We start from the raw sequence: 26,760 nt of genomic DNA, 5'->3' as shown, positions 1-26,760 counted from the left end.
TCTTTCCACGTTGGAAATTCACGATCCAAATTTTTTTTTAAAGAAAAGCTCTAACTCATCATTTATTAAATAATATTAATTGTACTTTTATCAAAAATTGTATTAAATAAATAATTAAGAAAAAAATTTATGGTTGTAAAACAATCTATATACCCTTCTAATTTTAAAATAATTTGTTCGGCAGCTCTTTCTTAAATGTTAGTTATTTAAATGTTCAGTTACTTAAATTAATACTATTTGTAGTTTCATCCCATTGGGAGCTGTAGTTATTGAGTTTATCGATAACTCTTTTATTTGTATTTAAAATTTGTAGAATCTCAAAATTTAGTATTTAATGAATCGATTGGTAATGTATATAATTATTATTGTACGATTTAATATAGTTAATAAAAAGAAAATATCAAATTAAACAAAAATGTTGTTAGTCTAAAGATTATAAAATTTATTTACTAAATAGTGTTTTTTGTAGTTTTAATTTTTTGTAAATTAAAATTTAATAAATTTTCGCAAATTTATATCGTTCGTTTAGCTTAATGCTTTTGTAAATGCATTAATATATATTATATAATATTTAAATATTTCTTTTAAATATATTAATTATAATTAATCTAAAGCAAACATTAAAAAGTATAATTAAGCGTCATTCAACTTAAAAATTAACAGTTTTATGCAACTACATAGTAAATACATACATACAATTTAAAAATGTTAATAATTATTATTTAATAAGTTACTTCAAATATTTATATTGAAAATTATTAATAAATTATAATTTTTATTATGAAAAACAATTGAGCTTTTTATTATTTGTAGGTGTTAAAAGTACAAACTATTTGCATGACTTATTTCAAAACTATTCGCTATTATTATAAACATTACTTAAAAAAAAACTATGAACAACATTTGCATTGATCGATACAATTAATTTTTTGTGAATGAAATGAAACAATTTGTTTAACAAAATAATAATTTATTGCTTCAACTAAACATTGTATGTTTTATAGTTTTGGCACATTTTTTTAATAATTTTTTTTTATTTAGAATTATTGAAGAAAATTGTGAGCAAAATAATAAATGTTAGAGATTGAGATATGAGGTAGACTAGTAAAAACAAATAGAATGAAACTTTTTTTATCAAATATTTATTTACTGCAACCGAATAAAAAATACGATGAGGAAAATCGTTTAATAAGAAAAAAAATAAAATTAAAAAAAAATAATCGGGAATTCAAATCATTCATCTTTGGTCTACTATCGAGATTTGGGACAATTTTCAATTGTTTATTCCCAAGAATGCTAAAAAAAACTAAACCCACGATCACACACACATTTTAATCATCAAAAGACATTGATGGTCATCATGCTGTTGACGATGATTAAGGTTAAGAAGAGAAGATTTTAAAAATTTATTTTGTGTAGTATTTTGAACGGCGCCAGCGATTTACAATACTATTGGCCAAAACATAAGCAAATGCCGCACAAATTAACTAAAAATAAATAAAAAGAAAAATACGCATATTTTATTAAAAATGTCGTCATAAATACTAGAAAAAAATACGAATTTCTACGCCATTTCCAACGGAATTCACTTCTTCAAAATAAATTATTTTTAATTTATTTTTCAAACAAATTTTAATTTTTTAATTTTCTAAGAGAATTAAACGTTTCTGCAATATTATTAAAATGTCTTAAATACAATTGGAAATGGTGTAGTATGTTTTATGACTAATTTAGATGTTTGCTCAATTTTTCTTACCTCTACTACAACTAAAACAAGAGCGAAAATATTAAAGATGGTCCAACGATCGGCAATATAATCAAGGAACTTTTGCCGGCAGCCATCCATATTAAGTTTATCAGTTTCACTGTTATAACAACTATGGGGAGCTAAAACATAATCACTGGAACCAGCATTACCACAGCACTCGAGCTAAAATAAGAACATAGACAAAATAAAATCATATTTAAAACTTCAAAGAAATCCGACCGTCTTCACACACTTACCCAACGTTCCAAACTAGCAATATGTGCTGTATTATTTCCTGGTCTAATTGGCACGACTTGATTGTTCCATAATTTGTCGAATGTTTTGTCCACATTGATCAATAATGATGTTTGGAATATCCAAAAGAAGCCAACGATCAAAACATGTAGTATGGCCAAAACAATTACAAATGCTACAAACTAAATATGAGAAATAATTTTAATAATTTTTAAGATTTACCATAAATTGAATAAAATTTACTACGTGCCAGTAATAAGTACTTACACATTTTGACAGACGACTACTTTCACGTACCGCACCCAATATTCCAAAAACAGAGCACAAAGTAACAATTACACCCAAACCGATTATGACATAAGCGGCGGTATCAAAATCAAATTTAAATAATATATAAATTCCAATACCAACAACGGCTAAAGAAAGGATCTGAAATGGTAAAAAATAAATGATATATGTTTTAATAAAATTAAATCAAAGGCATATGAAAAATGCTTCAGATACATACATATGTACCTATACATAATAATCTATTCCTAACATATACAAAAATGTTCGTACATGTTACGAAATTGTTTCGTAATATGTATGAAATTGTATGAAATATATTTATGTATGTTTTAGGTAAAATTAAGCATGGATTATTTTCAGTATATAAGCAAATTATAACTGGTGAAAATAATAAAATATTTGAAGATACAATTTACCACAAACATCTATTGATTTCAGATATTTTGTGTTAATAATACTATTTGAAATTTTGGAAATTTAATACAAAAGGGTATTAAACCTTTACGAGACTTGCTTAGCCACTGAAAGCGTATAAAATTTTGAGAGTTCTTGACCATGCACATATCTGCAGGATGAAAAGCAGGACGAATTAAATAATCTACCTAGTCATGTTGTATATATAAAACCCAACGTCTTTGCCATTCCTTGTAAACACTGAATGAACTTTTGTCAAGATAATTCCACAGCAAAAACTTGGTAAGAGGTTACAATTGCTAGTCACTAAGTTTTTGCTGAGTTCCACTAGACAATAACTGATCAAAACGTAAAGACCAAGTCGTTTAGCAAAATATCTGATGTCAACGGAAGGGTGTCATCTCCTTATATGCTTTGCGCAGAAGCTAAAAATGCACCAAGAAGATGATTCTTATACTCTTACAACTTGTCTAAATCTCTAATTTTGGATAAACATATATAACACAGGCCGACAAAATTAGAAAAAATTAAACCCGTGACTTAAAAATATTGAGCCGCTTTCAAGATTTTGGTGAAAATAAAATAAAATAAAATTGAAATCCTGAGGTCAGGTTCCTATTCAGCGCTGCTCAATCCTTTCTATTTTATTCTTTGGTCTCTCGATTTAAATTTGTTGCCCAGTGCAATAATACATTATCAAGAGAAAATTTAACACAAATAACTTACTATATTCGTCGGAAAGTTAGTAGTGTTTCTATAGGCATCGGAAGCTCTGATAGCTTTTTAAATTAGTATTAATTTTATAAAAATTTCGTAATTGGAATTGTTTTTATTTTAATTTTTATTACATTTTTTAAATAATTTTTGAATAAGGAAATAACTACACAATAATTAAAATTTTACAAATTTGGTAAACTACGCCATTTAAAAAAAGAAAAAAACTAATTATAATCGTAAATTTAAAAATACCAAATTTGAAAACCCATAAAGACATAGATACATTTTAATTACACATGTTTGTGCGTATTTTTTTTGTGAAAATTTGTACAACTTAAATGCTGACGCAATGCAAATCCCCACTAAATTAAAATTCCAACATACAAATTGCTCACACTTTTCATTTAATATTTTTTTATTAATGTTTTTAATATTTTATTTTTGATCACGTTTCGTTAGAATTACCCTAAATGTTAATACAATGTAAAAATACTTTAAATAAATAACGCACTTTTAAAATTATTATTAAAAATATATACAATTTAATATTTGTTAATATTGTTATTAAATAGTCGCGGTTTACTCAAGGAAATCAATTTGTTTCGTCTTAATTAATTGAAAAATCAAACAATCACATTTTGAATATTAATCGATCAATGGCGTTAATATTTTCGATTCATTCATCATACGTTGACATATGACAATAGTAAGCAAACAACCAAAAAACAAATTACATTTTTTATATAAACATTAAAAAAATTATAGCAATGTACATAAGCAAGAATAATAACACACGGCAAGAAGTATTTTTTACCCTGCGACTAAGGTATAATTTTGTAAACGATTGAGGCGCATTGAATCCGAATTTGACCTTACAATTTCTCCATCATATCTGGCTTTTAAAAAATCTTCTCTTTTCATGAAGTTATCTTCATCTAATGCTTGATAAGAACGTTATTGTTCGATCACTTCGCTTATATTAAAAAACTTATATATTCCAGTTTTTCAAAACACTTTCAGAATTGTTTAGAAATCAATTGTAGTTTCTGAGATATCATCCGTTGAAGTTTAAGTCGAATCAAAAATTGATTTATTGTAAATTGATAGGTGTAGATGCAATATTTCGTTATAAACAGTATTTTCATTCTAGTTTAGTTTAGTCTACAAAATAATCAAAATTCTAGTCTATAGTCTTGTGTATAGGGTAGTCTATAGTCTATTCTATAGTGTAGTCTATAGTCTAGTCTATAGTGTAGTCTATAGTCTAGTCTATAGTGTAATCTATAGTGTAGTCTATAGTGTAGTCTATAGTGTAGTCTATAGTCTAGTCTATATTGTAGTCTATAGTGTAGTCTATAGTGTAGTCTATAGTCTAGTCTATAGTCTAGTCTATACTGTAGTCTATAGTGTAGTCTATAGTGTAGTCTATAGTCTAGTCTGTAGTCTAGTCTATAGTCTAGTCTATAGTCTAGTCTATAGTCTAGTCTATAGTCTAGTCTATAGTCTAGTCTATAGTCTAGTCTATAGTCTAGTCTATAGTCTAGTCTATAGTCTAGTCCATAGTCTAGTCTATAGTATAATGTCTAATCTATAGTCTGGTATATATATTAGACTGAAGTCTAGTCTATAGTCTAGACTAAAGTCTAGTCTATAGTCTAGTCTTTATCTATTAAATTTACATAAATAGAAGATTAAATCGCTATACTTGCTATTTAATGTCATTTTTTACGTTAAGTATTCGAATAGTAAGAGTGCAGCGCAAAGTATAAAAAACCGCCTTGCGAATATAGCATTTTTAATATTTCATATATTTTTTAAAGTTAGAATTTAGACATGTCGTTTCACTGAAAACATCAACATGCATACCGATTAAGTTACCAAACATGGTAATAATACCAGTTTTACTTTTTATAAGCATAGTATATTATACATTAATTAATAACAAAATGATAAACAATAATATTATTGTTCATTATAATTTACATAAATTCATTCAATAACTGCGTGTGTGTTTGATATACGTTTCATTATTTGTATTAATCAAATTGTTTTTAAATGACTTTTACTTCATTCATAAAAGGAGTTTTCGAACAGAAATGAAAGAATGACTGATCATTTTATATTATTTAGATCTTATTTTTAGGCGAATTGACGAAGATATAGGAAACGTTATGTAATTATGTATCAGATAGCCAGAATCATCTTTAATTAAATTTATTACCAACTTTTATTACCGAATTAGTATAACCGACTACTCTTCAAGAGGTAAGTTCTACATCATCTAGGCATTAGGCCTTTCAGTAATAATAGCCAATTAAAGAGCGAACGTTCTTGCAATACATAGACGTACACAAAATAGTTAAACGCAATGAATACTGAAGCAGGAATGGAAATATTTTGTTTTCATATCAAAAAATATTTCAGAGTGTACTTTTTTTGATCTTAGAGTACTAAAATATTTTATTTTCTTTATAAAAGTTTTTTTTTTCTAAAAACACATTTATATTTATGCTTTTTTAAACAGAGTTAAAAAGATCATTATATATGGTGAATATGGTGAATCTTTGTTCGTCCTTTAATGTTTACATCTTAGAAATATTTTGATGAAATTAGCAACACAATTTCTTGCCCAGGAAATGGGTGCATGGTATCTAATAGCTCCCATACAAATATTAACACAAAATTTAACTTTGTATTATTTTAATAAATTCGGTGTTAATGAAGTCCATATTTGGCCCTGTACAAGGAAGAATTTAGAAATTCAACTTAACGCTAATAACACAGGCCAAAATTTTTAACCCAGTGATCAAAGTATACTTTCCTAAGCATACAACATTGTACAAATAATATTGTCTTGGCATTGTTATAACGCCTCGAAAAGGGACAAAATGGCGTTTTCTCAGAATCGAATTCAACGCTTATTATTCCTTTAGAAGCGCCTAACTTAGTCTCGATTTTTGACTTTTTAACATTTTGTCTGATAATATTGAGGAGAATTCCAATACTCTATTATTTTATTACCTGTTTTCCAGAACTTTTAGTTAAAGCATCGGTTAAACGATAATCAGATATTGAGATTGTGGCCTGAAAGCATCAAATAATACTTGGGAGTTTTTAACATTAAGTAGTATCAAAAAAGTAAAATCTACCAATTTTAACATCCCTGAACTGAAGTAAAAGCTTGGGCTAGAGAATACCATACGGCTTATGCTGTGATCCCAAAGAAAGAAAGACGAGAGGCTCCATATAATGAAAAGTATTTACAGAAGCAGTCCGATTTAGAATTAGGGTACGTATTCCGACTGTGTATTTTGGAAACAATGTATCCATTACATTCTATGGAAAAGAGAGAGTAGATTTGGGAATAGTCTGATCCCTAGTATATCAAAATGGTTAATTGTATATGTTTTTTCTTTAAAATATTTAGATTAGTATTTATCCTTTGATGAGTACTATCTATATGCGCCTTAATATTCAAATAGTAATTTTAAGGTTAAAAAACATATTTAAACATATTTAAACAAAAACAACTTTAGAGTTGGAAAACAACCAGCCAAGTGTAGAAAGGAATGTAAGAAAAAATAAACTCACTGTTATTGTTGGTGTTTTGTTAAAACTTTAATGTTTTGTGAAAGATGCGTTTTGAATTCTTATTGAGTTTAAAATAATTCTTTTATAAGACATTTCTAGTTTTCCTAAAATATTGGGAAAGGTTTCCTGATGAGCTGGCTTAAGCAACCGGCGAAATGCGCATAGGAACTAGCTTCCCCACCATCAATACATTACAGTGAATTTATTTAAAAATTGGGGTTGAAAGCACGATAAGAAACTCTTTAACTTATTTGAAAAAATAATAAAAATCCCGAAATCAATTTTTAAAATAAAAAAAAAAACAACTTAAGCCAAAATAATCTTCAGTCTAGGCGCCAATGAACCGCCAATAATATTTATATAATTTTACCTTAGAATATTTTAATCAAACGTAAATTCGCCTCCATTAAATGTCAAAAGATGAAAATTCAAAAAAAAAAAATAAATAAGGTGTTACTGTTGAAATGACGAACCTAAACTACATCCGCTGTTCTATGGCACATGCCCGAAAAAAATGAAAATAAAACAAAGTCTGACATAAATTTTAGCGTACGTTTTCTACTAAATTCTTATAAAGATGTGCGTGTGTTTTTTATTTATTATTTTACTACAATTTACACAAAAAAATACATTTAAATGACTCATATTTAAGACATTTTGAAGGCAGCCAGTCAGTCACACTTAAAATATATTTTTCACACATTCAATTATTTTAAGCGTTCGACAGTTCATTTCAAAATATTACAAGACAATTTGCTTCTTAGTACAAAACAGTTTTCCAAGGACTATTGCCTGTTAAAAAATTCTTTTGTTTATTAGGTCATGAAATATTAATATTTTCATATAAGTAGGGTATCCATCAACAACATTTATATCACTATTCACACATATTAATTACAATTTATGTAAGTCATTCTAAGTAATCACTTTAATTATCAAGGTATTGGATTAAATTACTTCCTCCAAGGACACGAACATGTTAAGGCAAATAGTCACATATTAATTCTGTAACCAGTGGCAATCCAAAATAATATGTTTATTAATTTAAAAATTAAGAGATATTTTAAAAACTATTCCACAAATATCTTTCTTTAAAACTTAATCAGGTTCCTTATGTCTTCATGTACACTTGTATGTGATATTCAAATAAAGTTTATTAATATAGATTATGTTTATTATAATAAAGATAAAATATAAAAAGTAAATGAGTTTATTTCTTAATAAAAAAACGACCTTATTAATTCCCAAATCATAGACATGTGTTTACAAGAAATTTAATACAAAATAAAGACTATTTCCACAGGGAATACAAAGTAAAGACAAAATACTTATGATTATTTTTAACAAATAATTTACATAAACCTAAGAGGGACATCGTATGTACATACATACATATGTTGTAATATAATAAATTGGCTAATATTTTTCTACAGTTTTAATCACAAATATCAATATATATATACCCTACACGACTACTTTTCTGAAGAAGCTGGGATAAGTATATTCCACCTCCTTTCCAACAAATGTCGTGTCTTTCAAGCTGAAATATTTGCGGTTATGTCAACCGTAGGAATTTCTGTCGAGATTCAAGCGGTACTTCTCTCGCTTAACTCTTATACTACCACTACCCTATTAGTTAGACAATGCAAAAAGGACAAAACGCCTGTATGACATTACCCTTGTTTGGGTCCCTGGTTTTATCAAGAGCAGTATTCTAAAAATTTTTGTTCAAAAGTAAATGGCCAAGTTATTATGGTCCTTCTTCAATGAGAAATGCACAAGGTAAATTTGAAACCAAAGTGGGTCGGATATATAGAGGTTTATATCAATAAAAACTGGACACTGCTCAATGAACATTATCGAAGTTGCTCTGTTTTCATCTTCTCTGTGAATGACCTTTTCTAGCAGTTAAGAGAAACAGTTTTATTAACATTTAATTCATATCTTACCTTTGTGAGATATGTAGGTCTAAGAATAATAAAATAAATAATTCGCGTTCTATGAACTACCACTTTAACAAAGACGAAAACTTGTTGAGCTGATATGGGTACAGATCGTTTTCCAATGTGATATTCTTTGTGATAAACATGATCGACAAATAGGACACATAAGACATAAAAGTTAGGTGGTGCTTTCTTAATTGAACATCATTAAAAGTTATATACAGACTTAAGGGTCCTTCACACGAGTTCTTTTTATTCACCTTGAGTCTGATAAAAAACAAGTAAAATTAAATCCCTGATGTAATGGGACTTGTTTTCTGAATCATTTCAAAAAACTGTCAAATTTTTCATCAGTATTTTCTCTCTATATGCAATAGTTTCATTACACATTGCATTTATACAATGTCATCAGTACTCTTCTACACAAAATTTTGACAGAACGTATAACTTGTGTTGTAGTCACTGCAGAATTGTGACACGAACATGAATTGGTACCACACCTACTTATGTGATTACTCTTGTCAATAAGATCATTCGTGATCTAGACTGTTTCAGACATGGGTTTCTAAAGAATCTAATACATATTTAAAAGTTATTTTAAATTGCCTTGAAATTTAAATTTATTTAAAGCACAATAAGCATAAATACATTTAAAAGATGCATTATTTAAAAAAGGAAACCAAAAGAAAATGGAAATAAGTGCAATAAATCCCACACGAATTTATCCACTATTTAAATATTTTAACACAAAAATTGGCAATTTCTTCAAAATTTTTATAATTTCCAATTTAAAATACAAACTTAAATAACTTAAAATTCCTTAAACAATAAATTAAACTTGAAATTGAAAAAAAACGGCAAAAAATTGGCAATAAAATATTTATTAAAAGTATTAATTATTTTAAAATGTATTTTTGTTTATTTGGAGCATTAAACAAAATATATTTAGACAGTTTTATATGAATAGGGGGGCGAAGACTCAGTACCCCGGTGCTCAAATATTTAATCGTGTTCTTTTTTTAAAATGTTTGTGTGTCGCTGTTTAAACAAGAGGCACCCACGTTATGTTTATGCATAAAATTTTGATTTTTTTTAAATTATTATGATTTTTTTTTTGTTTTAAAAAAATCAAAGTTTTTGAAAATATTTTTGGAAATTATTAGTTTTGTAGTGTGTTGATGTCATGCTTTTGAATTGTTTATTTTTTCGTCTTTAGAAAATTTTCTATAACTTTCAATGACACTATTGAAAAATATATTAAATAAATAAAAACTTTTCTTTGCTACTGACACACACACACGTATTAACTAATTGTGTATCTTTTTAGCCGGCTTACTCACTCACAATATATAAATTAGCCAGGGAAATAGTAAATATAAGGGGAAAACAAAAAAGACATTAGAATAAGCAAATTTGAGGAAAGATGAAACTTAACTTAAATATTTAAAAATATCTACAAAATTTATTAATTTTTCAAAAATTATATTTTAATTTAGTTTTTCTTCTGTAAGACCCGAAACTGGTTCATGCCCCTAAAAACTTGTTACAAGAATAATTTTTCAGTTTTTTTTTTACTTTTAGGCTATGAAATTTAAATATTTAAGCGTTATGTTTACACATCTTGTCAAGAAATTTCACATACATTATAAACTTGAAAAACTAATTTTGGACAATCTTGTGTTTATAATAGATTCTGATAGTTTCAACTAGTAATTCTGCGATCGATATTGTGAATCTAATAATTCCCGAGTGAGCCAACTGCTGCTTTAAAGAAATTTTATTGCATATCTTTCAGACACGTCCGGACCATAAAATAACTGATATTAGTCTACACTCTTACAGATCGTGGTTGCTTTGGTTGGTTAACGTGGTAGTTTATTGCGCGCGCACAATCAAATAGAGTCGAAGAGACTCTGTTTTGAAGGGAACACTCCACTCGCCAGATATAATATTGCATAGTATTAGATGCAGCCTGTAGCATTGAAAAATCTTAGGATATCATTAAGCTTAGATCTCACAAAGATATGATGTTGAGTTTGAAGTCTAATATAATTCCTAAATATTTATCATTGTTCTATAAGCTTGCTCTTTGTTTTGTATGGTTTTACTTGGGTCTTGTATGGGTTTACTCCTAGGTCGCAGTTTGTGACTAAATTATCGGGTAGCACAAAAGCACTAGACATGATATCACTAATCACGTCTGGGAACATTCCTGGCTATCATACAGAAGATAAATTTCTTCGTTAAACTTCTTTCGCAGTAGCATTTACTTAACCCATGCGATTTGAGTGGTGATAGTGGTCCTTTACTTCATCAATAATATTTAGAAATTTCGATGTTGATAGTGGACCACCTAAGTTTCGTTTTTTCAATCGCCCATTACTCGGTTAATATTGCGATACAATCCGCAATTTCATTTACCAAAATGACCTCATTTAGAGAGAATTCCCACCAGTAGCATTTTTAAGGAAATCATGTATACTAAAGTGTTGTAGCTTGGTGAAAGTTTTCGGAAGCAAAGATGTGCTAAATTCTGACCGTTTATATCTTCTTGTAAAAATATAAAATCGTACTTTGCCTACGGTAACAGTTTGCAGAGAGCTGATTCAATGAGATTTGCATTTAATAAAGAGTACATGATTAGCTATGCGAACATCTTCGGGCCATATAATATAGCCTGCAATAGCATCCTTTCAGTATGCTATTCTACCCACAATCAAACTGAAATTAATGACCTAGATCTTCAGGCAATTTCAGATCAGTTGCGATCAGTTTGCTTTACCTTAAACTGTCAGATAAGCCACATTTTTACGGAAAGCCAGAACATTCTTAAATAAAGTTTTTGTAATTTCTAGAGAAACATTACTACACAAAAAGATATTTATTGGTCTCAAGTGTTTTCCCGTTCCCCATTTTATGTATTTTTTGGACAAACATAATAATTTATTTTCATTATGCATTTAACCTTAACATTTTTGGCGGCACAGATAGAAAATTAATTTGGTTTTTATATTTATTGTAGAAAAGGGAAATATTTTGCGTATTTGAATAAAATAGAACTGTTTAAAAGAGAGTTCAATATATCTGGTATTGTAAATACATAAGTATTCGACATTGGTATTGTAAATGAAAACGGAAAAGTGATTTATTAAATTAGAATATTTTTTTTAATAAAATTTGTTTGTAAATATTTCCAGAACACACATAAATTAAAAAAAAAATAAATAAATGTTAATATTAAAAAAATTAAAAACTTTTAATGGGAAAAGAGACAATAAAATGTGCTGCTCACCAACTCTTTATCCATTTTTTTACATTTACTAGAGGCAGTTAAAGCAGACAGACAGACAACCTTCAAAATCATATAACAATCTACAATCAAGAATAATTGTTAGTGCTTATGATTGTGGATCCCACATAAAATACTATCTTCTAACTATAAATTTACCCATACTTAAGACAAAAGCCCGTCTATGAGTGGAAACGTTTGGGTAGGTCTGTCTCAATGGCATCTGTAGTAAACATTTTATATAAAACTTTAAATAATTTGTTTAATTTTTCACTATCATTTGACACTTTTTTATGTTTAAATCTCATGACGATTTTGTTTTGTGAGAACTGATAATATTCAAGACAAATAATACTCAAATACTAAATATGGTCTTAATTATGGTGCGTTGGCAACAGTTTATTTTTTCTATATAGATTGATGATCATTGTGCGTCGTACCGTCACACATTTTTTTTATACACGCAAATAGTTATCTTATCAGTAATATAAATATTATTGTAAACATAAAATTGTATTTAATTATAGTTTTCAAATGTTTTTGCTTTCATATTATTTAATAATCTTATTATTTAATATTTTTGTTTTAAATCCCTATGCTATCAGAGCGGGAAGTGGGTATAATGCGGTTTGGGCTGATTTTGGTTTGCACTAAAAATAATATTCGACATATCAAACGAATATTATTTTTAGTGTGTTAAACGTTGAAGAGTATGAGAATTTCAAAAGTATTCTGAATTTAGACGTCACAAAAGATCACTAAAATAATTACAATTCTCTTCTTCTCCTCCTACAAGTATTTGCATTAACAATAAGATTACATACAATTAGATTAACCTTTTGATCCACCTTAGACTAATTATTATTATATTTTTTTGGTTATAATTAAACCAAACATTACCCGATTGCATTAAAACATATTTGTAACTTAACAACACCTTTCCAAATTAAAGAAGGCAGTTTTCTTGCGATTTGGTGATCACATAATCGCTCTAAGAACTTAATTCGTTAAGAAAGTGTCTATGATGTTTTCCAATTACCATCTTCTCAGTTTTGAAGTAAAGAGCTAAACTATATTTTAGGAGGGTATATTGGGTTTATGCTGATGTTTGCAACGCACGATAATATTTGTCCTATACCCTCCTTAAAGTATACCAAACGGCTCAGAATCATTATCTGAGTCGATTTATCTATGTACGTCTATCTGTCTGTCTGTCCGTCCATGTAAACCTTGTTATCAAACTGCAGGTCGCAATTTTGAAGATAATTCAATGAAATTTCGTACATGATCTTCTTTTGTGCCGGAAACGAAGCCTACTGGAAATGGTTAAGATCCGTCCATTTCACCTTGCCCCTATACAACTGAAACCCCCAATAGGGCTGTAAACCTTGTAATCAAACTATAGGTCGCAATTTTGGAGATAATTCAATGAAATTTGGCACATTATCGTCTATGATACCGTAGACGAAGCCTCTTGAAAATGGTTTACATCAGTCCATTATTACCTAGTCCTCATACAACTGAACCCGCCGAATAAGGCTTTTAAGTTCATAATTATGTTTAATATACTCACATCTCGACAAAAAGCTGCAAAAACCAAGTTCTATACTAGACTTGATAACTCTCACGAATTCCATAGTAATATGACCCTAGCCCCTATGAAAAGCCCCCATCAAAATTTCAATTAAATGTCTACAATTTCAATAAACGGCTTAAGTATGTATATCTGGGACAAGGTACAATTCAACTTAAATGCTTTATTATGGCAACTAAATCACATTATATTTTTGAAAAAGGTGTAGGGTATTATATGGTCGGCCTCGCCCGACTATAATTTCTTACTTGTCTTGTTTTAAATTTGAGTTTTCGTTAATTTTTTATTTAATTTACAATTGTCTTTTTCTTTAGATTAATATGCCGGTTAACTAAGGAAATTTGACATTAACCTAAATTTCTTTACAAAATTGTGTGCAGTTAATGCAGTCATATTAATAAAATTTTACATAAACAAATTTTATGTTAACCGAAATCTTTCATCTCAATCAAATATTTTGAAGATCGGTTGAATTCGTCACCAGAAATTTACTATAACGAACAATAATGACAATAGAACAATCAAATTTTAAATTAAGCTCTCTACAAAGTTCTTTGTAGACTTTATAAGATCTCCTATATACCGAATTTTATGAGAATTGGTCCAAATTTTACCCTACATTCTATAGAAAAACAGTTTTCGAATTCGGACCGAAAGAAAAATTTAATTTAAAAACATAGGATATATATCAGCCACAGACCTAATAGTGAAAAACGGAAATTTTTCTCTCCCAAACCGATTAATAAAAAAATATAAAAATTATTAAAAAAGAAAATAAGTAAAAAATAAAAAAAATACCCACCCAAAACGTTTGAGCTTGTTCCGCGCCTAATCCATATGGAGTCTAATATATAGGTTTCACTATATTTTATTACTTTTTTATTTGTTTCAATTTATTATTTATGTATTAAAGATTTTCATTTCAAATATACTTTAATATTTTTATTTGTTTTTGTAAAATATTCATTCATAGTCTGATAATATTCAGACTTGACACAGAAATTAAAACTGGGTTAAAGTTTTAGACAATCATTCATTTATTTAGACATAAAAATACGTACGATTGTACGTATAATTTTACGTGTATACATTAGTAAATAGATACGTTAATGTCAAAGAGATTACATTTAGTTTTTTTTTTTTTTTTTTTTTTTGCAAAACGTTCTTTACACATTCGTCTAGAATATATTTAAATAGTTTAAATTTATCGACAATTTTTGTTAAGTTTTATTAAAAACAAGTGAGCAACGTTTATGCAAATTAAGTTGCATGAATGTCATTATAAATTTTCGGTTTCACTTAAAGTAATAGATTTACATACTATTTATTTTATAAGCCTATTTACGTTAGTAATGTTCTAACTGAAAATCGCATAATATAAGATAAATTACACAAATCTGGTAATTAATAAAAAACTCAGTTTAGCATTTTTTCATAATTTTAAAAAAATATTTAAAATAGGAAGTTCAATGTAATAGAAATAATTATATTTTAAAATTGAATTTCATCAAATGCGTGTTAGAGATTTATAAATCATAAAGAGATCGTTCAATGATACTTCTTTATTATTTTTAATTAAGTTTTAATTAAATTGTGAAGCTTAATTTTTCAAAATACTCCCTCGTATAATTAAGGTCTTAAAAATGTTTATATTTAACGAAAAGCAGATATAAACCAAAAAAATATATATTACAAAATTTATATTAAACAATGTAATAATTTCTTTATATTTTTTATTAATATATAAGAGCATCAACAACTTAATCAATACGTTGTAATTATTTTCCCATTTAAACTAGAAACAACAACTGGTAGACCATCAGAAAAAAATAAATACATAGACAAAAAATCATCATCATAAATTTTATTAACTGACAAATCTAATCACAATGTTTTCAAATAAAAAATGTTTCGTTTTATGAAAAATCTTCAAAATTACATTAGTAGAAACAAATTTTATAGAAATGAAGAATAGTGTAGAAATAAGCAAAAAATTCATTTAATTTTAAATTTAACTCACATCATAAACTATGCTGAATGAAACCAACCAAAAATATTATTATACTTTTTACACTACAACTACATATAGAAGTCTTAGCAGTTGCCTGTTCATCCATCCATCCGTCCATTCAATGTCTGATTGTTTACTTTTCACATGTCTTTGACTTGCTTGTTTCCACTTGTTGAATGTTTGCGGCAATTTTAAATGGAAAACATCAAATATATTTTAATACAAATAACACAATAAACAAACAAACAACTAACTACTAGTCTACTTTGTAGTAGCAAATATTCTTAAAAGATTGTGCAACTTATTTTTTTAATATATTTAAAGACTTGACCTGTCAAGGTGAATAAATTACATGTTCGATATAAACATTTTTAGGAAATACCCTACACTAAGCGTATTTTAATTTTAAATTTTATTATATATTGACATTAGCATACCCTGGGTGCTTCGCTACCCAATCTAAATACAAATAAAAAAGTACCAAAATGTTTTGGTACTGTAGTTTATAGTTTCTATACTTAAAAAGTATAATTTGAACAAAAACTGAAATACCAAAATATGCTTCTTGTAGATTCCCTTTTATTTAGGTTTAATATCATATTTCTATGTTCAATATTATAGAAAATTCAAAAAGTAACATTTGAAGAACAAAAAAGTGCTAAAAATGTCCCTTTTATAAATGTTCATTTAATAAGAACCGTGATTTATGTGTTTCGGTGCCTAACTTAGGAATTTCAAAGAGTAACTCTAAATAAATTAAAAATGAACCTGTGTGTTAAAATGTATATTTCTAGCTTTGTGGAAAGTTCTAATAAATAAAAGTACAATTTCCCTATTTCGACTAGGAATAAACTTTTGTTAAGATTAAGTTCACAAAATATTACGTGTTCAAATTGTGCTTTCTAAAAGTACTAAACAATTTGCCCGATTTCGTTCCTATAGTGGCCTTAGTACCAGAATTCCAAAATAATATAACTTATAAGAATACGCCAATAAATTGAAAAAGTTTTTCTAATATGCTAAAAAAAATACCAAAAAGAATGTTTTTTCTCTCTTGCACCCAAAAAGGACTGAATTTTAAACAACTAAGAAGTTATAGTCCGGCGAGGCTGACCACATAATACCCTTCACCTGTATACGAATAAAATCTGATTTAGTTTTCATAATAAAGCATTTAAGTTGAATTGTACCTTGACTCATATATACTGAAGCTATTTACTGTTTAATAAAACTGTGGATATTTAAGTAAATTTTTGATGGGGGATTTTTAGAGGTCAAGTGAGGCCCTATAATTATAAAGTTCATCAGGGTCATCAAGACTAGTATAGAACTTGGTTTTGCAGCTTTTTGTCGAGATACGAGTAAATTCAACAGTTCTATGGGGCCTAGGTAATATTTTCAATAGTAATAATTTGTCTACAGTAACATAAAAGATCATGTGCCAAATTTCATTGAATTATCTCCAAAATTGCGACCTGTAGTTTGATTACAAGGTTTACAAGCTCTCATCGGGGGTTAAGTTGTATGGGGGCTAGGTAAAATAATGGACCGATCTTAACCATTTTCAATAGGGTTCGCCCCTGGGACAATAGAAGATTATGTACCAAATTTCATTTCAGACATAGTTAAATGATTCTGAGCCGATTGGTATACTTTAAGGTGGGTATAGGACCAATATTATTGTGCGTTACAAACATCATTCTACAATTAGACGCAATTCTGCCAACGTTTTCCAGATGAAGAAGAATCAGTTGAAAATTATCTTGAATATACAAATATAATATACATAAGTATTTCAGAATAAACCACTACCATGTTCCGATCTTTCATAAAAAAAAACATATCAAAAGCTTACAGCATGATTTACAAAATTGCACAGATAGTGTTTAAATATAATTCAGAATAACGTGCTTTTTAAATTGCATACAAAACAAGTAGAAAAGTATAGTCGGTCATGGCCAACCATTAATACCCTACACCAGCTATGAATATACATTTTTCAAAAAGTATTTTTTTAGTTTTTTTGCTAAAAACAACTTTTCTATGTAGAATTGCATCATTATCAGAACATCATTCTGGATCGATTAATATGTTTGTGCGTTACAAACATTAGCCCAAAAGCCCTTTAAAGTTACATTGAACTTTTAAATTTAAATAATTTTTAACAAATGTCACAAGTAAACTAATTCAAATAATATTGAAATTTTCTTTTTCATCATTTGAAACAAATGCCTCAAGAAATTAAAAAAATAACCCAATTAGTATGTATGTGTATGTAAACTATTAAGTATTGTATTAAAGTAAAATGTGAATGACATAAATCGTATATTTGTATGTATATTGTACAGAAATATTTACGAGTAGATACTATGTAAAATGTTTAATTTCAATTTGGTATGACTCTATACTACAACTATTTACTATCAAATACCATGGGGCAAATGCTTAGATATTTTACATGCAATCAAACACAAAATTTCAATTGTAAATCAAACGTTTAGGACAAACAGTAAAAAAGAAAAATGCACCTTTCGCTTCTCCAAATATATCAAAGAATATACATCGATATGTACATCCATACTTATTTCTAGACCTCATTGGCAAGAAGGTTAATAAAACAAGTTGTTTATTCGCTGTTGCCGTTGCAGCTGATATTGCTGCTATTACAGTGTTTTTGTTGTTGTTGGCAAATAAACAAATACTTAAAATATACACAATATTTTGTATTGATATCGTTGATTTTGTTCAGAAAAAAAATATTTAACAAACAATTGCAATTTTCCTAATATTGAATTTGTTAGTAACATATGTTAATAAATTTGGTCTGATGCGACTTCTTGAATACCCTTCAAAGAACCTGAAAAAATAGCGTTTGCATGTTACCTATCAAAATATTGCTTTTGAATTTGTCATGGAGTCATGTACCCTACAGAATTAATATTAAAAAACAAACATTTTTTGTCAAAAATACCAATTAAATGATTTATTGAGTAGAAATTGATTTCCTTTGAAAGGATGACATATTACTTTGTTAGTAAATTTGAAAGAGGGATGTATATACATCAAATTCGAAGAAATTTACCTAGGTCTCTACCGGACCTGTTGTGCGCTCCTATACCAGAGCTTCAGGTGGGAATCCAACGCTCTACGAGACAAAAACAATAAGCGCTAACCTACCGAAAGCCATAAATGTGACATATAGATTTAAATTTCTTTAAAACATGTTGAATTTCAAACTATATTGGAAGTCACATAACTTAAATGCGGGTAAGGACAATTATGGTCCGGTCTTTAGTAAATTTTAGACAGAGATTTTAACAGTTTAACACATGTTTTTATTGAATTTCATCGCTATACTTGTATTTAAAGCCAGTTATAAGCGTTAAAATAAATTTCTAAAGAAGACTTTATTTTATGGCATGGGCCGAACCTAATGAAATTTTTCTGAGAAATTATAATTCTATGAAAATTTGTTTGTGTCTGAATTAATTGAAAATATTTGAGAAAAACCTTTTTATATTTTAGCTAACTCCCCCTTTCGGACTATATATCTATGTCAACAAAATGACAAAAAATAAAGATGGTGGAGGTTGATTCTTATGAGTTTGGTCCTGGTCCTGGACCATTTTCAATACCTTACATTAATAAATGTTTGTGAATTTTAAATTTTATCGTTTTAGCTGGCCTTTCGTAAACAACTGTGGACAGATGGACATAGCTAGATCGTGTTTGGATTAAAATAAAAAACTATCCAAAATATACTTATACATTGTACAATGGGCTTTTCGCTCGAAATAGTACGCCATCATAGAAAGTACTTTCCAAACACCCTCGGTAAGTATGTAAGTTTCTGCTGGGTAAATACATATTAAATTTAATATAGTTTGTTCTGAAATTAAATCAGACCCACAAAATTTCCTCTTTTCAAATATAAAATAAAATTTCATTTAAATTTTATTGTGGTCAAATTCGTTATAAATAAAGTTAATAATCACTTAAAAATATTGTGAGAAGTGGTCTCTGAATCACTGCTGTGGAGCATATCCGAATTCTAAATATGTATCTTTATTTTGAAATTAAACCCACAATGCAACAAGTGTCCGAATTTGGTCTAATAGGAAATGCATAACATTGAAATAGAATTGGAAATTATCTAATGTTTTTAAATATATTTTAAATTCTCTTGTTTTGATTAAAACCATTTAAACAAAACTCACACTTTTAAAAACATAATTAAGACACCTACGAACGTCTTAAAACGATAAAGTCAAGGTATTAAATTTAATTCATAAAAAAACTGTTACGTTTTCCTGTTTCTTTAAAAAAAAATATTATAAAAAATTAACAAATAAACTCCATTTTACGTCACTAATGTGTCAATTCAAAACACTTGAATTTTTCTGGTTTTAGACATGTCTAGTTGCCATTGATTCGATAATATGGCCTACATTTGATTCTATTTAAATAAAAATAAAAGCTGAAAGTAGAGAACAGTTTTTTTTTTGCGTGAGCTTAAGTGGGTGAATTTAAGAGGCCTTGAATAATTTTGCAAAATACGTAATAACAATAAAGTGAAAGAAATTGTCCCTGTCCCCTGAGGCTGGAATTCTTATCAAAAACCTTTTCTATATTGAAATTATGAGTATAACCTATATCTTAGAGTATGGTAGGGTATCTCTGAAATATTGTATCTCTATTTACAAAGCACTCTATGTTAATAGTTTTCAAAAAAGTACATTTACAGCAAAACAGAATATTTATAAAAATTATGAAACTGTAAATATAACGATGAACACATCAGAGGACTACAGATGTCAGAATTAAAAATAAAATTTTAAAAATATTTAAATTCATTACTATATTAAGATATTTTTAATTACTATGCATCTCTTACATCTATCAGATACTTCGTACACCTCTAGATACTTACTGTATAAAGAAAATCCCATAGAAGTGCAAAAACTTTTAATGTTTTCGTTGAACAAGCCATGTTATTTCTATTGTTGTTGTTTTATTGATGAAAATTTACTGTAATATAAATAAATTTTTGTTTTTAACACAATTTTTACACAAAATTTTTACACAAAATTTATAATTATTGAAAGAAAAATTAAAATACTTTTAGTTTTCATTTAATGTGTGAAAATTATAAATTTTATGGCAAATTTTCTTTTTGCTATTGTTTTGTTATATACAAGATATATTTGATTTTTTCACCTATTTTCTTGATTTTCTTTATTTTTTTCGACTTTGAGTTTTATTATTTTTTACGCGCCACACACTTTGAAAATGCCGAGTTTATTGTTGAACTGTGCGTGTTTTTTGTCGTTTTGTTTAAGAAAATTTTAAAAATAATCTCAACCGTCAATTTGTTTCTTTTTCGTTTTGCCGTTTTTTATTGTTTTTACTTAGTTGTATTTTCCTAAATGTTTATTTAATTTTTCTTACTCTTCTTTCTTAATTTTTAACCGTAACGTTCGCCGCATGCAAATAAACTAAAAAAAAGTTAATCGTTTGTATTTGTTTTGATTTTCTTGTGGCGATTTAGTTTTGCGTTAAAACAAGCTCGTTACTGTTTGGGAACACAATGGAATGGTACATAAACTTATCAGAAGTTTAATAACGTAAAGCTTTTAAATAAATAAATAAATTTACTTGTTAATGGCAACACTCAGATAAAGCTTTTTCAAAAGGCCGGAAACAAACTTTTGACTAACATATATTGTTTAAAGCAGTGTTGCCAAAACTAAAGAAAATTAACTTTTTGTAATGTAAAACGGGTAATTACGTGTTTTGGTACTTTTCTAGTACAAAAAGTCAAAACCCGTTTATATTGAACTGCAGGAGCCAAATCGAATTATATTCAAAATTGTGATCTGTAGTTTAATTACATACATTTGTAAAATTTGGAAAAATCAATATAATAACACAAATTAAAATGAAATATCGTTTGAAAAGTTGTTAAAAAATATTAAAGAAAATTACTTTTTTTCTAAATTTGTGTTAATTCGGGATTTTCGCGGCATTTGTTTAAACATCCGCCGCCCCGTATACCATAAAATATTCCAAATACTGACGTAAAAATTATTAAACGTGTAGCATTTTATTTCAATTACACATTGGCGGATAACCGTTAGGGCGGAAATCCTTAAATGTATCACGAGTAACATTAGAATATATATGAACATGTAGAAAAATAGATGAACTGTAAAAGCGGGCGTTGCACCTTCCATATGAATTTAATACTAAATATTAAATTGTAAAGGGGTTTTTGAATTATGTATTTTAAGGGTAGCGAAACACATTGATTAAATAAAATTTAATATTAAATTATAAGAAGTATGTACATAATCATATTTATTTCTACGAATCATAACTTCTCAACGAATGTAGACATCAAAAAAGAATATTATATAGTCATATGTTTGATATGTTAGTCGTCTGGTACTTTTTTGAAATTTAACACTTTTTTGGGGGAAAAAGGCGTAAAATGATATATTAGTACATTTTTTTGTAATATCTGTATCTTTTGAACCATTAAACATAGAAATAAAATTGAAATTATATTTTTTATCTATTAATAATTAAAGAATACAAATTTGGTACCTTTTGAAAATTTGAACATTTAATGGGTTAAAATATTATTTGTTTATTAAAAGGAATTTTTAAAGTGTCGAATAAATGAGCTTTTTTAACACAAATTGGATCCATTTATAATATATGTCTATACAAGATATACAGTGAGGTTCCGAAAAATAGGGCCACCTCTTTTTTCGAAGTTTCTTTTTACTTCAAATCACTTTAATGAAAAATTGAGTTGGAAAAACTAACTGAATCTGTTATGAATATAATACCATTATTTTTGCAATAGTTTACGCTACGCTATTGGTAATTTTAATGAAATTTTAAATTAATCTATATAATTTGGAGTCTAAAAAGAAGCAGGCGAGGCCGCAGAAAAATTATAAAAATACGCCATGTTCAAAGTAGGAGCTATAGGCAAATTGTAAAAATAATTCTTTGGTTCAAAAAATAGTATAAATTGTAGAAATACATAAGTTTAAACTAGAAAATATCAATAAAAAAAGAAATAACACCTCTTTTTGGAGCAAGAAATATGGAGTCATGTAAAAAAATGAGTTTTTGAAGACATAATAGTAGGAATCTCCTTGAAAAGTGCTATTTGTAATTCAGCATAGCATAATCAATTATAATTATTGGATATTTACAGTACTATCTTCCCTCAATCCGAAATAGAGATCATGTTCCAAAGAAGAAAAAATAACCCCATACCATTACGTATCCGCCACCATGTTCAATGATCTTCATAAAAACCCAGTGTTAGAACGTCTTCGCACAGCTATACGGATTATAATAAATAGACTTTTTTACATCAGACCACAAAATATTTCAATTCCTGCGCAAGGGGAGATTTCAAATGTTTTTGAAAGATGTTAATTTTTCTTTCAGGATCTTTCATAAATCATACAATTAAGCTGGCAACATCTAAGTTATATTTATATTATAACTTATTTAAGGTTACACAGAGCACACAAAAGTGTCATCCTCTGCATGAGTCAATTTTTTCGCTTAAAAAAAGATGTATATAATTCTTTATTTTCTCGATGTTTTTAGTTTAAACTTATATTTTAGAGCACCTTCTATTACTTTATTATTTCAAAAGTTTGCTATAGCCCTTTTCTATATCATGGAGTGTTTTCATGGTTTTTTTGATGTATCGCCTGCAATGTTTGCCTCTCCACCTTTTTGTACTCAAAATTATAATTATACTCTACATCACTATAGTGGGGAGGGTATTATGCGTTTGTGCTGATGTTTGTAACACCCAAAAATATTGTTTCTAGACCCAAAATCGGCTCAGAATCACTTTCTGAGTCGATTTAGCTATGTCCGTCTGTATGTGTGTAAACCTTGTGCACACGCAATTTTCAAGATAATTTGATAAAATTTGCCACATACTCTTTTCTTGATTCAAGGACGAACGCTATTGAAAATGGTTTAAATCGGTCCATAATTTCGCCTAGCCCGAATAGGATTTTTAGGCTCATAATAACGTTAAATGTTCTATTATGTCAACAAAAATCTGCAAAACATAGTTTTATAGAACGATAAATGACACATCTAATTTTTATAGTGATCGGGCCTCATTTGACCCTAGCTCCCATACAAACTCCCATTCAGAAAATTTCTTAAAGGTCAAAATTCACTTATAATTTCTAATACAACGATTAAAATTTATATAAATAACTTTAAGGTAGAAGTGAATTCCTCTACCTAAATTTATAAGGATAGGCCCATATTTACTCTCTTATGAGCCATATTGTAGAAAATATCTTTTCTTTGTCAATAATACGTTAAAATATTACACAATACAGTTGAAGAACAAACTAAATACTTTATTATTTAAAATTCATACGTGTTTTTAATAATATTCTTTTAAAATAATAATAATAAAAAGCATTAAACTTACTACATATTTGAATCAATTTCAATTTGAAAATGTTAACTTTGTTAAACAAATTTCAAAAACTAAAGTAAAATTACCGAAATGAGTGCAACTAGCTTTCCCGCTAAAATACCGTAGCGAAATAATGGGAATAAGGTTAATCTAACCTATTCACTGTTACGTAACGGTAAGAGCTTCCACCATACCAATTATTTGATCAAATAGAATGTTAAGTCAAATGCATATCAAAATTTAAAAAAATACACACTTCTAGTTTTAAAATTGTAGAAAACAAAAAAATAATTATTAATAAAAATATTAGCACTTTATTTTACAAGTACTCCAAAACAAATTATCGACCGATATCTTAAAACAAAATAAACTAATTATTTATTGTTAACACAATACTTATTGTATTGCAAATAAATATATTAAAAATATATAACGCTATCAACGGTGGAATTTGTCATTAAAAACAATCCAAATTGTGATTTTAGTACAATCTAACATACATACATACATTCATATTATGTTGCAATATTTTTTGCACAATCACATTTACATATAGTTGGATACAATTAAAATCTACCCATCATTTAACCAATGGTCCTAAAATTTTGACTGACAACATTGACATCTCTATAAACATGTTAACAAACAAATGGGGGGACTAGTATCTCATTTAAATTTTTCATATATCTATATAAACATTTGAAACTAAAATGGGCAGAACAGTAATAGAGGTCGCGGTTTCACATAAAATCATATAAAACTGTTGCCATCCATATCCCCCCGGGGCATGTTTCCATGATGAGTGTAACATCATGGTGTATTTCAATTCCGGGGTAAAGAGGTGCTATCAGTACCCCCAGGACTATGTCCTGGCCGGTCAGTTGGTTGAGGTTCGGTATCCACATAGTGGCTGTGGTTTAAACCCATCGTGGGAAGATTGTGTTGTTTAAAAGACTGATACACGGTGAAATATTATTTTTAGGATACATTTCTGTTATCGTTCCTAGATGCTGGAGCAGTACAAAATATAGAGCATTACTGTGGATTAATAAAATGTTGGATTTGAGCTGATAATGCAAAGATTGAGTATATGAGGTGGAGTTTTCTGGTGTCTTATCTGATTCTATACAGAGAATGGATTAACTGATGGTTTTGATGGATTGAGTGATGTTGTAACGATGTATTAGACTATGGTCTAGCAAGAAGGGACGGATTGGCGTGGTGTAAGGTCTCACTGCCCTTTTTTAATTTTTAGCGATTTTCCTACATGGTTGAGTGTATCACACTGGGTCTTTGTGACCTCTGAAATAAAGTCTTGTCAATTAATATGTCCTATATTTTAGACTACCAATTATGTCCCTTGGTAGTCCATCCATGCAAACTGCGGGTAAGATACACAAAGGGGTGAGCTGTTTATTTTTAATTCATCCAGTGGTTGTAAAAGTACCACCGTGAGTTAGGGCCAAACGTTAGTACTTACGTAAAGCACTTCGACTTCATGTTGCCATCCTTATAAATTATATTAAACTCACCAGCTTATAACCCGCTACCTTGTTAGCGAGCCGTTTTACAGGTATTGTAAAATTGTGGTAACCTCTTTATTTCTTAATGTTGTACTACCGATATTTTAAAAAATTCAAAGAGTACCTTTTGAAGAACAATAAAGTACCAAAAAGTCCCCTTCTATAGGTTCTCACTTAATCCGGGACATACATGCTTAACTTCATGTATGGGTTCTCACTTTATCCGGGTCATTCATACTTAATTACATGTTTCTAGGTTCAGTATTATAGAAATTTCAAGAAGTACCCTTTAGAAATCGATAAAGTACCAAAAAGTCCAATTTATATGTTCTCATTTAATCCGGACTCTTCATACTTGATTTCAATTTCTAGCTTATATATTATAAAAATTTCAAAAACTACCTTTTGCGGAAAAAAGTACCAAAATGTCCCCTTTTATGGTTTCTCACTTAATCGTAGTCAGACATACTTAATTACATGTTTTTAGGTTCAATATTATAGAAAATTCAAAAAGTACTTTTTGAAGAACGAAAAAGTACCAAAAAGTCCCCTATTATAGGTGCTCACTTAACCCGAGCCATACATGTTTAATTTCATGTTTCTAGGTTCAGAATTATAGAAATTTATCGGATCTCACTTAATTCGGACCATATATGCTAAATTTCATGTTTCTAGGTTCAATATTATAGATATTTCAAAAAGAAGAACCAAGAAATAAAAAATATACCCCTTTTACAGGATTTCGCTTAATCCGATCCAAAATTTCTATATAATCAATATTATAGAAATTTCAAAAAGTACAAAAAAGTACATTTTTATGCAAAAAGTACCAAAAGTAAGTACATTTTTCACCCCTAAAGCGTTAGAATATCCAAAAAGTACTAAATACGTATTTTTATTTTTTCG

General features: G+C 28.1%; 1 protein-coding gene across 2 annotated transcripts; it reads right to left on the bottom strand.

The window, feature by feature from the left end:
- Nucleotides 1-468: 468 nt before the first annotated feature.
- LOC111675390 (protein late bloomer) lies at nucleotides 469-21,343 on the bottom strand. Of its 2 annotated transcripts, none has more exons than XM_046954622.1 (6): nucleotides 21,301-21,343; nucleotides 20,783-20,880; nucleotides 2,270-2,431; nucleotides 2,005-2,184; nucleotides 1,757-1,930; nucleotides 469-1,487 (listed from the first exon to the last, which is right to left on the bottom strand). In XM_046954622.1, exons 2-6 carry the CDS (start codon nucleotides 20,840-20,842, stop codon nucleotides 1,407-1,409), a joined length of 657 nt encoding a protein of 218 aa, XP_046810578.1. In that variant the 5' UTR covers nucleotides 20,843-20,880; nucleotides 21,301-21,343; the 3' UTR covers nucleotides 469-1,406. The 2 variants fall into 2 exon arrangements, with proteins under 2 accessions (XP_046810578.1, XP_023291924.1); XM_023436156.2 differs by lacking the exon at nucleotides 21,301-21,343 and adding an exon at nucleotides 21,070-21,293.
- Nucleotides 21,344-26,760: the final 5,417 nt, after the last annotated feature.

Source organism: Lucilia cuprina, chromosome 6 (assembly GCF_022045245.1).
Source record: "Lucilia cuprina isolate Lc7/37 chromosome 6, ASM2204524v1, whole genome shotgun sequence".
NCBI classification, from domain to species: Eukaryota; Metazoa; Arthropoda; class Insecta; order Diptera; family Calliphoridae; genus Lucilia; species Lucilia cuprina.
The sequence above is the reverse complement of the archived record's forward strand: the minus strand, read 5'-3'. Positions and strand labels throughout refer to the sequence as shown.